General features: G+C 30.4%; 1 protein-coding gene across 1 annotated transcript in view; it reads right to left on the reverse strand.

The window, feature by feature from the left end:
- Nucleotides 1–14,221, reverse strand: part of DPYD (dihydropyrimidine dehydrogenase) — a 796,846-nt gene that overhangs the window by 544,781 nt on the left and 237,844 nt on the right. Inside the window, exons 6-7 of the mRNA XM_012791012.3 lie at nucleotides 9,707–9,903; nucleotides 2,825–2,906 (exon numbers count right to left, since the gene is read on the reverse strand). Of these exons, the coding sequence (XP_012646466.1) occupies nucleotides 2,825–2,906; nucleotides 9,707–9,903 (279 nt within the window). The remainder of the gene's footprint in view (nucleotides 1–2,824; nucleotides 2,907–9,706; nucleotides 9,904–14,221) is intronic.

Below are 14,221 nucleotides of genomic sequence, written 5' to 3' on the forward strand. Positions count from 1 at the left end.
GTAAACCTCAAGATAATATTCTTATCCAATGGTAAGTAAAAAAATGTTTGGAAGTTTGATTTTATAAGGCTAACATAATTCTTTTATAAAAAAGTTACAAAGAGAACAAACAAAAATAAAACAAAATGAAACAAAATTAGCCTTAATAGAGTTAAAACTCTGCAAGGGTAGCAACAGTATTTGAATATTCCCTGTTTTATATCCAGTTTTAATACTCATTGCATAAATAAATGAATACAAAAGAAAATCTTTAAAAACACTAACAAAATAAATCTAGTTCACATGTACAGAAATAATAAAATATGATGCAAAAATCGATATATTCTAAAAATTCAAAGATTAACATAGGCAACATATAAACTGAATGTGAGTTTTTTAAAAGGGCAATGAAAAATTTAGTACCTCTCAATTAAATTTTTTCAAAACAATAATAAGACAAAAAAATATTTAATTTACTCAATATGATTAAAAATGCTATATCAGAGACAAGAAAAAGATTCCATACATTATCCCTCTTTTTTTAATAGCCGTTGAAATAATGGAAGAAAAAATATATAATGTACAAACAATAGATAAAATTCTCATTATTTTCTTGTAGTATAATATTTGACTTGAAAAATTAATCTTAAGAAATATAATAAAAAACTATCAGCTATTAGATATAAAATAAATTAAAATTATTCAAAAGGAAATTTAGCTAAAAAATAGGAGTGAAGATGATGAACTAAACTAACTTCTGAATATGATTAGTTTATGTGACTTATATGCTTAGTAAACTACTATACATAATGAGTGAGATGTGCACCATCTGGGGGATGGTCATGCTAGAAACTCAGACTTGTGGGAGGAAGGGAGGAAAGGGCATTTATTGAAACCTTAAAAACTGTACCCCTATAATATGCCAAAATAAAAAAAATATTTTAAAAATAGAAAAAAGTAAATAAATAAAAATAAAAATACACGACTGGAATTCAAAAGAAGGATGGTTCTTGATGGTTCTGGTCTTTGGCACACTACTTGTCAAAAGTAAATTATAAATAATTGTTGAATAAATGAAACAAACCTGCTGGAAAGAAAATGAAAAAGTAGGAAAATAAACAAGACAATGCTAGATCATGAAAGTCAAAAATGCAGACATACATACATATATAAGAATTTATGCATCATATGCTGCACAGGAGTCAAACACTATGAACTCAGAGAAAAGTTCATTTCATTGCCAGGAAATTCTTGTTGACTTTAAAGTATATAATGTTAGTTGAGAAAGACAAACAGAAGGCAAAGGATAAGAAGAATCTAAGTGATGAGGAAAAGGAAATAACAAGTATAAACCACTTTTAAAAAATGTCCCCTCTTACGGCTAAAGCAATAGGCCAAAAGTTACAAGAGTATCTCATCAAAGATACACATTTCCAAAGTAAAACAGAATCTCATTGCCATCTCTCCTCAGAAATGTATATACAATTTAATGTTTACAAAGCAAGTTTGAATACTTTATCTTCTTTACATTAAAACAATCTGAGACATGGACAAGACACTATTATCAACATACTCTTCAATTTAGATTCTAATTTTTTCTCAATAATGTAATAAATTTATAGGGTTTAAAATTTAATCATACAAAATGGTGATAAATTCTTCCCACACCTTCCCAAAGGCAATCTGTACTATCAGATTCTTATATCTTTCCAGAGATATTCTATGCATCTATATATAAAGATAGGTTTATATTTCACTACAAATGGTAGTAACATACTTTTTAGTTTTAACAGATACTGACCATGGTTAGGAATATTAATTGACTTTGCCAAGGCTATCTGACTGTAAAGTTAGAAAGTGGCATGACTGTGACTACAATGTATATTTCCTGGCACTCAGTACATTGTCTATTACTCTCAGATTTTTTGTATAATAATTATGTGTGTTTCATCACTCAACCACTGTCAAATAAAACGTAATTATTAGGATAAAAACACAAAATATTATTTTAAGTGTCTCCTTTTATTAATTAATTTTAGGTTATTGGCAAATGTAAGAGCCATGAGTAGTTTATTAATGACTTTGCAAAATATCTTCTGCATACACTTATAGAATGTATTATGTAAATCATGGAACATTACTATTCTATTAAGTTACATCTATTATCGAAAATTAACATTTTTAAAACAAAAATAGCAATATATTCAAGAGAAGAACTAGAATGTAATACTCTTAATTAATAGAAAAGAATACAAATATCTAAAGCTATATTCTGAAAGTACAATGTGTCAACTTTTCAACTATCTTTAAAAAAACACCGCAATATTTATTTCACACAACAATGAAAAATACAAAGCCGTTGGTTTCCACCCCACTGATTTACTGCTTATGTTAAAAAAGGATTATCACATTAGCACTACTGAGATGATGCATACGATAAATAAAATAAACCTCTGTAAGAAATTATGTTCCAAATTGTGAAATACCAGTGTTTCACAGTGCACACAACTTGCATGAAAAAACATGATTAAAGAAACCAAATCCTTCTATTAGCTGCACTGAACCCCTAAAGCAATTTAGGAATTTGTTTCTTACAGACAATTAATCACATGCAGGCGTGCCAGATGAGAACTATTGATTGCCCTTTTCCAGGCTAGTGGTATTCAGACAGTAGACAGACAAATGCCCTAAGCAAGGGGAAGCATCTTTCTGCTTCTGCCTAGTGTAGCTTTTAATTGTTCTTTCCTAAAACGTGTGACATTTGTTGTTAATCTTTAGTATAGAGCTTACTCCTTTCCTTTTGTACAATACACATATAGGTATATAGGTGTTGATATCTATTTACCTTTACACCAAGGTCCTTCATAAGTTCAATCTCAAAATTCACTACCTCATATGGCAGCCGGAACTGAGGGATTTCAGAAGTACTAATAAAAAAGAAGAGGAAGAAAAAGAAGAAAACAAGTATTAGTGGAAAAATTACCAATCTTAAAAAAATGTAATGTCTTTATCTGTATTAAAGAAATAAGTACCTCTTCTAAGGGTATTTGTATATCATATAATGTGAGCATGAGTATATCCAAATTTTTATTGTCATGGCAAAATTACATGGACTACAATTATAGTAGAAACTGATAGAAAATAAATAAATTAAAAACAATAGCAAACAATAAATATAAACTTGGCCAAAAGCAATTCCAATATTTTTAATTTTAATCAAGTATTTAGTTGATTCATTAAATAATAATTCTATAAATTTCTAAGATCAAAAGTATTAAAACTAACAATCAGTTGAAGATATAGGGTTTAATATACATATATACATATATATACATCTGCACCCATATATAGTCTATAAATATATCTCTAACTTGTTAAAATGCAAATATGTAACGTTGTATTAACATTCCATTCAGAATAGTACAAAATCAGTTCCATGTGATCTATAGAACATTTTTATGGTAGACCAGTCTCCTTCTATGTACACAAGTGTCCCAAAAGGATACAATCAGTAAAAAGTAATCATATTTGATATCGATGGTCACTGTCTGCATTTAAAAAAAATCATGAAGCCTCAAGTACCTATTATTTTATTAGTGTAAGAGTTTAGGGTATTAAAGAAAATCTCTAAACACTTTTCAATGTTTCACAGCAACAAAAAGGCTATATGTATCCATGAATATAACAATTCATCCAGTCATTCATTTATTCACTATTCATTCAAAGTGAATAGTGCCAGGCACAATGTTTACAACATGTCAGGAATAGTGTTAGCTGCAATGTTACCAAATCCCACCTTTAATAAGCTCTCTTTTCTAGTAGGGGAAAGTTACATAAACCAATAATTACGGTAATATGTAGTACCTTCAATGAAAGAGATATATCCAAGCTTTATAAAGATTAATTTGTAAAATAATTAAAAAGTTGTTGAAAATAAACTTTCTGGATCATCCAATGCAAAATTTTCAAAGTGCATATGCAGGCTTTTCATTCTTTGGTGACTTATGAACTTGATTATTCAATTAATTTTCTCACATGAAATAATCAGCAAGGCACCATGCTCAATGCTATAGAAAATGTAAAGTATTAAACAGTATAAAATCAAGGCCTCATTAAGGCAGTTTTTCATCTAGTTAGAAATATAAGATTATATGTAAGAATGGATTTGGGCCTAGGTCAAAGATAAGAATCTCTTAATCTGACTTGTGGACTCCAGCCACATTACCTTAGGGGTATTCAGGATGCTCCTTGCACCACAGAAGGCTTTTCCTTCAAAGGCTAAGCAGAAAGATTCTTAACAACTATGGACTATGTGTAGACACAAACAGACACCCAGCCTTGATAGGCACTGGGCTCTGTGGGAGAGAGATTAAATATGGACTAAAATCGGGGTCTGATGATGTCCTCAAAGGGCTGGACAGGAAAGCAAAGACAATGGGCTGTGAATAAAGAATTCCACAAATAAAGCAACTACAGCAAGGTAACAATCTTAAATACATCCAGACACATTGTGAGGCTGAACACTTTCCCATGACTACGCCCTCCTCTGGAATTTCTATGGGATCTAAACAGAAGTATATGAAATAAAAGAAAAAAATATGGTGCTAAGTGCAGGGCAATGGGTCCGATTTAAGAAATAACTATGAAAGAACAGGTTATAAAAAGCAGGAACGATTTTTTCTATTGGCCAGAAAGAAAGAAAGGAAGACATATTCAACCCAGTAGCAAGAAACCTGTCCAAGGAAAAGGAAGTAGGCAGGGTGCACAGCAGCATAACTTTGAATGTCGAAGTAGACACCAGAGCAGACAGAATGCCAGGCTGCTGGGGCTTTAGCGGCTCTGCTTAGAACCCTATGCTGCCCTGAAACCTCTGTGGCCAACACTTAGCACAGTGCTCAGCACATGTGTTAAACGAATAAATGTGAATCACATTTCCCAGCATCTCTTAGGGAAAACAAGTGAAATGTCAAATACTGAAAAATATTGCTTATATTTGGTCATAATCAAGTAGGTAGGAGGCAGAGAGGTGATTACTGATGTTATAAATGTGGCATTTATATTCACTAACAGTGAGGGCGGCACGGATACACAGAAAGAAATGTGTATCTGTGCAATGTGACATGCATAAAAAATTAAATGGGAACAAGAATCGGATGAGATAAGCAGGTACATGAAATATCTTAAGGCTTTCAATACCATCAATACGTGATGACTCCCACATTTTTATCTTCAAATCTAAATTCCATACCTTTATATCCACTTGGGTGTCCAAAAGGCATCTCAAAGTTATCATGCCTAAACTAAACTTCGGTTCCTCTCCCCAACACTGGTCCTTAGAAAACTCTATTGTATGAGTTGCTCAAGACCCAAATTCCATCACTATATTCTCTTCCCTTTCTAGCACCATACCAAGCCCATACGCAGGCAATAAAAGGATGCATTGTTTTTAGACAATTTAAAAATAATTTTAAAACTTACAAAAATGAGCCCGTTTTGTATTATTTCCATGAGCTACTAGTTCTAAACAATGTCAGTAATATAATAAACAATGTTCTCTGCCCACAAAAAAAAAAATCTCAAGTAGGTCTAAATTCTAAATAATTACTATAATTGCTATAGAGTTTTAATAATACATATGTAAGCTTTAAAAGATGCCATTTTTATTACCCATTCTTGAATAAATATTGTATTCTATAGGGAAGTTAATTTGGAGACCTTCAATTAAACAGTGGCCATAGGAACATGCTGATTTAGTTATAAGCATTCCTCTACCCAACTCTCCATAGGAAGCATGCAAATCCACCCTGTGATACTATGTATTCCAATGCATAACAGTATACTAGAATACTGTATACTGAAATACTATGTATTCCATAGTATACTTTAACAGTATACTGGAATACTATGTGTTCCAATGCATAACAGATTTGGAATTTATTAAATGATAGCACATGAAGCAATATGAATTACTCCAAGTCTGTCATATTGTGTGAACTCGTGGAGCTTTGTGTTTAAAATTTAAAAGTTACAGTGTGAACTATATTCTTAATATTAAAATATTTTAATTGTTATTTTTTGTTTTATAAAAATGAATTAAAATAATTATTATTACTGAATATTACATGATTCTTATTGAAAGTCATTTTATTATATAGACTAGGAGATAAACACGTTAAATAATAATCCACTCTAGGCATCTAAGACACTAGGTAAACCCCTAAACTGCCATTTCTAAAATTTCCCTCATTGTGTTTATCATCACCTGACATAGTCTATATTTAGTTTATTGTTCATTTATTGTCTGTTTCCCCACTACAAGACTATAATCCCATGAGAACAGGCATTTTGCCTTGTTTACTTTTGTAACTCTAGTGTCAGAAATAATGTTATAATGTTGGTGGTCAATATATATTGAGGGAGGAAGGAAGAAAAAAAGGGAGATATGAAAGAAAAGAAGGAATGAGAAAATATAGGTAGGTGTCAGGTCATGTAGGGCTTTCTAGGATATGAAGAGTTATTGAAAGATTTGAAGTAGAAAAGTGATATAATCAGATTTGGAAAAGGAGAAAGGATTTGAAAAAACAAACTCAGAGGAACAACATTTATATGGTGAAGTTTATGAAGAGATGTCCAAGATTGGAATGTATAAATCTATTGCTTGAGACAGAGAGAAAAGTCAGGGCAGATACAGATTTTTAAATAATTTTCATGTTGTTGGTAATTGAAACCATGAGAATAAATGAGATTACCCTGAAATTCCACGGTGAGAAAGAAGATAAAAAGACAGAAGAGAGAGTTTGATGGGAATGTTTGCTTCCCAAGTTTGTTGTGATTATGAAAACAAACTTTTCTTCTTTTACCTGTACTCTTATAACAGTCTTAGGTTTTGAAAGAAATTTCTTCTTGTAGCAACTATCATCCTTCAGTACAGTCAGTGGAATGTCAGATAACATAAAAAAATCATCTTTCTTCTATGTTCATGTTTCTTTCTTGTAACAAAATTTATAACAACTCCTTTCCATTCTCTTTCCATTCTTTTTAAAGCATAATTCTCATATTTTGACAGAGTTTTGCTTCAGTTCATTTTTATATAGGTACTAGACTTTAAATCAGCATAGTAACACACATTCTCAAAATATTTCCCTATTGCTGTAACTGTTTCACCTACACTCTGTTTCTCTTTATCGTCAATCAACATGAAACTCAATAGGTGAAATAAAAGCACTGTAACATCTGCAATAGCTAAAGCAAAGGACAACATTGGACTGACTATTCTGCCTAACAAAAACATCATAATTATTAGTAATATATATTAAATTTAAGAAAAAGAAAAAAATCAGAAAGTATATAGGTGCATGCGTACTTATAATCTCTTAACACCATTTTGTTTATCTTTGTTGGTAAATCAAGCCCTTTTAACCATTTTAAACTTATGTCCTAAAAAAAGAAGACACAGTTGGAGGAAAGCAAAACTACTGAGTATTTCATAAATTTGTTGCAGCATCAAAAAATAATCAATTGATGGTGTTCAATACAACAGGGATTAAGTCCTGGATATCTTTCACTGACTCTAGTGATTTTTTAAATAGTGGTTGTGATACTAATTCACCAGGGATAAAAGAATCTGTTTGGATGCAAAGAAGGAAAGATAAAACTTGACATCACCTCTTTAAGCAATTGATTTCAAATACAAAGCTAATTTAATCTTTTTTAGCCACTTTGAAGATACAAGAGAATGAGAGGCAGCTGTAAGTGAGAAAATGAATTAACAGGAAAGTTTTGTGGTTGTAATTCTGGCTAAATCCTAGTGTCAGTTTTTATAATCCTGTTACAGTGACACAGAATGCCTCTACCATGGGACAGTTCAAATGAGACTGATTAAACACTTCATATTATCCCTACATACTGGGAAGATTCAAAGGCAAAGGAAAAAATAAATATTTTACAAAACAATAACAAAAACCACTATGTTTGGTCATGAATCCAGGGGAGAATTTCCCACTAAAAAATGGTCAGCAAATATATAAAAACACAAATTTAGTACTAATTTATATGATTTAGAAATGCCTATCCTGCATTTGAGTTCAAAAGATATAAAGATGCTAACAACCATAATCTTCTACCCAAATTGGCAACACACAATAATTCATAAATAGGGTTGATTCCATTTTAGGCTTCTTGTGAAAGTGCAATTAAGTGGCAAAGAGATTTTTCCTAGTCTACCAGCATACAGAAAAACTAAGTTCATATTTTTTAAATTAGCTCAGAGATTCACTGATCTGTATAATTGAAAACAACATGCAGTACTTATACATATGTTGTTAATAGATTATGTTTTTCCTAATTAATAAAGCTATAGTAAAATTTGCTATTTAAAAAGATAGTCTAAATACTTTGAGCAAAATAATACATAGGAAATTTTATTTTCAAGAAAAATAAATTTGTAAAATACATGTAATCTCTTAAAATTCAGAGCAGTGAAACATCAATACAAAAAAATAATTATTTCTTGATAATCACATTATTTATGTTTCATATCCTCTCTAAAGGATCTTGCTAGTTTATGATATTTTTGCTTGATGATTCAAGCAATGTTTTATATTAATGATAGTTTATATATCAATATTTATGTCAATAAATATTTCAACATATTTATATCAATGAAACAAACCATGGACAATTTTACATTATCTTAGGTTTAGCATATTGTCACTTGACCAATATTGAAATTTACACATTTATTAACACATATTTGCAGGTGCCAGAAAACATAAGAAACTTCACAAATTTTATTCATAATTTGCTTATTTTGTGTGATTATTAAATATGATAAATTTATTGCTTAGAGGTAGTTCAGTAGCCATAACAAAATTAAATGCTAAGTATAGAAAAAGATATTCCAAATTGTTATATTTTATAATCCATGATCTTTGATACAATATATAGCACATGTAAGGAAAATAAAAATCAACTGAGCAATATTATTCACCTGCCACCCAAATTCTTTTTCAGGTTTACATGAAATATTTTAAGCAATATTCATCCTTGCTTTATTTTGTATGATGATAAAAGTAAGGTACCTCCAGTATAGAGTTTCACATTTTCATTTAAATGCATGAATCCTCATGGGAATAAAATAACTATGTTACTGAATCCTAGTTTACAATAATCATCCTGAATAATATCAAATATTAATAAGGTATTAGATAAATAAACACTACAGAAATGTATATTTAAATAGAACATTTCTAGTCGATGCTGACAAAATTATAATCAAATGCAAGACTTAAGGAATTGTAAACTGAATACATGTGAACAGGGCAACATGTCTAAATAGATGACAAAATGAATAGTCCAATATTCTGTGGAGTTAGGTTTTTCCCCATCTCTAATATTCATGATTTTCAAATATAACTCCATTAAAGGAAAGGTTCATAGGGATAAAACAATTCGTCATATAATTGGTTCCTATAACCAAAATATATTTTGTTAAGATTTGTCTTAAATTCATAGAACTAGATAGATAAATTTTTAAATAAATATTGCTTAAAATCAACTGCAAAATTTTAAATGAATATGTAATCAAAATTTGAGCATTTGGAAAAAGAACATTTAAAATACCATCTGTGAGCTTGAAGTTTCTATATGAATATGAACCAACAATATTCATAATTGTTTTACTCCATCATTTTTGACATCAAAAACATAAAATAAATGTAGGCATTACCTTAAACCACCAACATATTCTTGTTTTTCAAATATGGTGATGTCAGAGTAACCCAATCGAGCCAAAAAAGAAGCACAACTTATACTTGCAGGCCCAGCACCAAAAAGTGCAATCTTTGCAGAATAGGCTTCAGACATTTTTTCTGGGGGAGGCAGAGAAGGATTTCTGATCTGTGGGATATTCATTGCTTTGAACACCTACGGAGAAATCAATTGCCATGGTTAAAATTTTCAAACTAACTTTTATATCTTCAAACATATTTTAATGTTTCAAATCCATTAGTGTTTCAAATAGCAATGAGCAGTACATTTTCTGTATTAAAATAACATACTTAGAAGTTGTATTGTGTCAAGTAGATGAGTACTAATGGCTGTCAATCTTTGAAATTCCTTTCTAGAGTCACACCTCCTCTAGGAAGCATTCCTGACTCACCTTCCCTACTCCAACCTCAAGGGCAAGTGAGTGCTCCTTCTCTGAGTCCCTACAGCATAATTTGTATGTCTCTAACATAACCACTTACCAATATCATATGTGTGTCTGTTACCCCTCCCACTTCCCATGTCAGTCAGTAGAACCATAGTTCCTTGATTCAGAAAAATTGTTATTTGTAAACACTTTACCAGCAGTTAGCATTGCTCTGGCACATAACAGACATTTAGTAAATAATTTATTGATGGTGGCTTCTGGCTTTGATACAATAGCTTTTGAAGGATAACATTTTAAAATCTAGGGTACTGAAGCAGGCCAGACCTGGAGGGGCTAAGATCTCAGAAAGGAAGGACAGAGAAGTGTGATGACCAGGAATCATTTCTCCCCTGAGGGCCTTGTCACTTCTTAGCAAAGGTAAGAAGGCTAAGAATCTTGAAGAGAACCACAACTCAGAAGAGAGATTCTGGTAACTTCTAGAACTGAAGAGACACAGAGTTTTAGGACTACAGGAGGCCGGTATCATGGAGTAATACAAAGTGAAGAAAAGTGAGCTTAATTCTTAAGCTATGTAGTAAAAATAGCTAAGGACCTAAACAGAAAACATCTGTAAAGCAGACAGGAGCTTTCTGCACTCTGATGGTCCAGAGGAAATAAAAACTGGAAGATGGGAGAGGCTAAGGAAAGAAGAGTCCTAGTAAACACCCCAACATACAGCTGAAACTTCTAGAGGACTACACTCTGTAAGGGGGGAGAACCGGAAGTAAACATTCAACCAAGCCATGAGTCAAATCACCCTCAGATTTGAACAAGGTGACTTTATCTATCTACCAAATGATAGGGTGAACTTTCTGTGGAGAATAATAAGTCAACCACAGTATCTACAAATTTGCATATACAATGCCTGGGTTTTGAGTGACAAGTCTAGGGCTGTAAGAAAAGGGAAAAAAACAAAAGAAAAACTAAAAAAAAAAAAATAGAGGTGTATACATAATCTAGTAAGTGTAGTTATCAGACACAAATTTTAGAATAATTGTGATTAATGTGTTATACAAGAAAGTAAACTTTATCAGGAAACTAAAACTTGTTAAAAAGAATGACATTTTATAATAGAAAAAAGTGAAAAATTGAAATTAAAAATTAAATAAATGTATATAATAGCAGACTGGATGCTTAGCAATAAAGGACTAGTGAACAGGGAGATGATCAGTAAAAACTACCATGGCTGAAACATGGACAAGAAATAGAAAATAAAATACAGAAAAGAACATAAGAACAAAAGAACAACATAAAGACATTTAATACATGCATAATTGGAGCCTTAAAAGGAGAGGAAAAAGAGAATGAGGCAGAAACACTATTTGGAGAAATAGGTCAAAAATTTCTTCAAACTAAAGAAAGACATCAAAGGACAGATTTGAGAAGTTCTAAAACATTAAACAAGGTAAATATAAGAAAAATCATACTCATGGACATCACAGTAAAATTGCTGAAAATCAAAACAAGAAAAATAAGGCACAAAAACAATCAAAGAATAAAGACAATAATTTCATTGAGCAACAATAAGGCTGACAGCTTTCCTCTCAAAAGGAATGATGGAAGACAGAAGACAATGAAATACTATTTTACAATCATTGAAAGAAACTACCTATTCTACCTAGAATTCTATTCAGAAGGAAAATGTCCTTCAAATGCAAAGGTGTAATAAAGACATTTTCAGAGAGAGTCTGTTAGCAGCAACAAAACAAATACTAAAGAATACTAAAAAGAATTCTTCCTCTTTAGGAAGAAGAAATTATCTCAGATGGAAACACAGAAATGCAGAAAAGAGAAATAACCATTGAAAATTATAACTACGTGCATAAACATAAATGAATATTGACTCTGTAAAGTAAGAATGGCAGGCATGTGGAGTTGAAGAAAAATGAAAACTAAACTGTATGATGCAAGGCATGAGAGGTTTAACAGTTAACATATACTAGATCATAGCATTGTCAAGGAAGTGTAAAAGTACTGACATATATAAGAGTACTATCAGTTAAGAATGCATCTTAAGGATGCATACCTATACAACAACTATGAAAATAATAGTAAAAGAATATATAACTAGCTAATTTGGGGAAGAGGAAGTGGAATTTAACAGCATACTTTATTTATTCAAAAAGAAAGAGAGAAAATTAATATAAATAGGTGAGGGGTTAGACAACCAAAAAACAAATAGTAAGATGATGAATATAAACATAAATATGAGTAATTACATTAAATGTAAATGGACTAAAATTCCAATTAAAAGTCAAAAGCTATGAAAGATGAATACCTTAAATATAAGGACTCACAGTGATATAAAGTTAAAGAGTGGAAAAAGTTATATAATGCAAACACCAAATAAAAGAGATCTGATAACATATAGCAATATACAACATAGTAGACTTTAAGGCAAGATATATTAATAAAGTTAAAGAACATTTCATAGTAATAAAAAGGTCAATCTACCAACAATATTTTCTAATTTATTTAAATCTACAGGCACTAAATTTCAATTTTAAAAATACAAAGAGAAATTGACAGAACTCAAATAGAAAAAAGACATCAAAACATTCTCACTATTCTCTGCTCATCAAAATTTTGCTATCAACAGACTTGGCCTATCAATAAATTCATATTATAGATAAATTATTTATAATATTTAATGAATTAGCTAACAGACTTATTCTCATTTAATAGGTCAAAGCATTTCTTTTCTTTTCCTGTAGAAATCCAGGAAGAGATAAAGTGATATAGTTGTAACTTTTCTTGGGAGTGAGAAATAAGAGACAGACCTTTATATTTTTTTAACTCTTTCTACATACACAACCAACTACTCTGAATAAAGTCTGCCATTCAAAATATATAAGGAATAGCCAAATGATCCCAATTTAAAAATTAAAGATATTTTTAGCAAGTATTACAAGGACCCAATTTCTTAGTCTGAGTGAAATAAATGGCCATCATAAATGTTCCCATAACATTTGTCATTTTTATTCTAATACTTTATCACATTTTACTGGTTTAATTATCTGTTTCCTCCCTTAGACTATAAGAGTTTTAAGGACAGACATCATCTTTGAATTCATCTTTTAATTTCCTGTGTTTTTATATACAGTATGCTTATCTAATGAGCAGTTTAAATTACATTGGTAATAAAATAATATCTTATTCCCACCTACAATCTGTATAATTTATAAATTATAAATATATGTTGCTATCCTTCCCTGTGCTATCCAAATAATGGAGATTTTCTTTCCTATTAGTTTTGAAGTAACACATACTTTTACCTTCTATTTCTTTTTAAGGAACATGAACAGGGAACTAAATTCCAACTTTAAATTAATAAACAATTTTATTGAATCATCATTAAAAATATGGTTGAAATCTCTTTATTATATTTTCCCAAGATAAAATTTTACATACTTTTTACAAACAGGTATTTAAAACATACATTTAACATGATCGAGGGAATTATAGCTAATTTCATTTAAGGATTAAATAAATCTAATTTTTTTCATAATCAGTTGAGTACTCTTAGCTTTGTGAACTATTAAAAACCTTAATTATCTTATGCTAGAATTTTCCAGTATTTATAAATTAACACTGCATTTCAACAAACTTTAGAAGCAGAAGATACATATATTTTTTTTAAAAAAATCATTTATTGTTGACATCTTTTATAATAGAAGAGGATTTAATGTGACTACTTAAGGTTTTTTCAGGCTAAAAAATTTGTTATAATATGAAGTTAAGTTGTGATAACCAAATAGAGTTGGATTTGTGAAATGTCTGCCTTGTTGCATTCACTCTGAAGCAAGAAATAGTTTAGAGATACCAAGCACATCTGAAACACATTCTAGCTAATGGTATGCAAATAATGTAGTAATTATTCAATAGTATACAATAGATATAAATTTTTAACTAAGAATATTTTAATATTTTTGAATAAAACCTTTAATAATTGTTTTTAAAAAACTATCAAATGCAAATATTGAATTCAAATAATATGTTTATTGAATCCCAACACAGGCTTGCAGGCTCTCAGGGGGTTTGAAGAAACTA

Source organism: Microcebus murinus, chromosome 2 (assembly GCF_040939455.1).
Source record: "Microcebus murinus isolate Inina chromosome 2, M.murinus_Inina_mat1.0, whole genome shotgun sequence".
NCBI lineage: Eukaryota > Metazoa > Chordata > Mammalia > Primates > Cheirogaleidae > Microcebus > Microcebus murinus.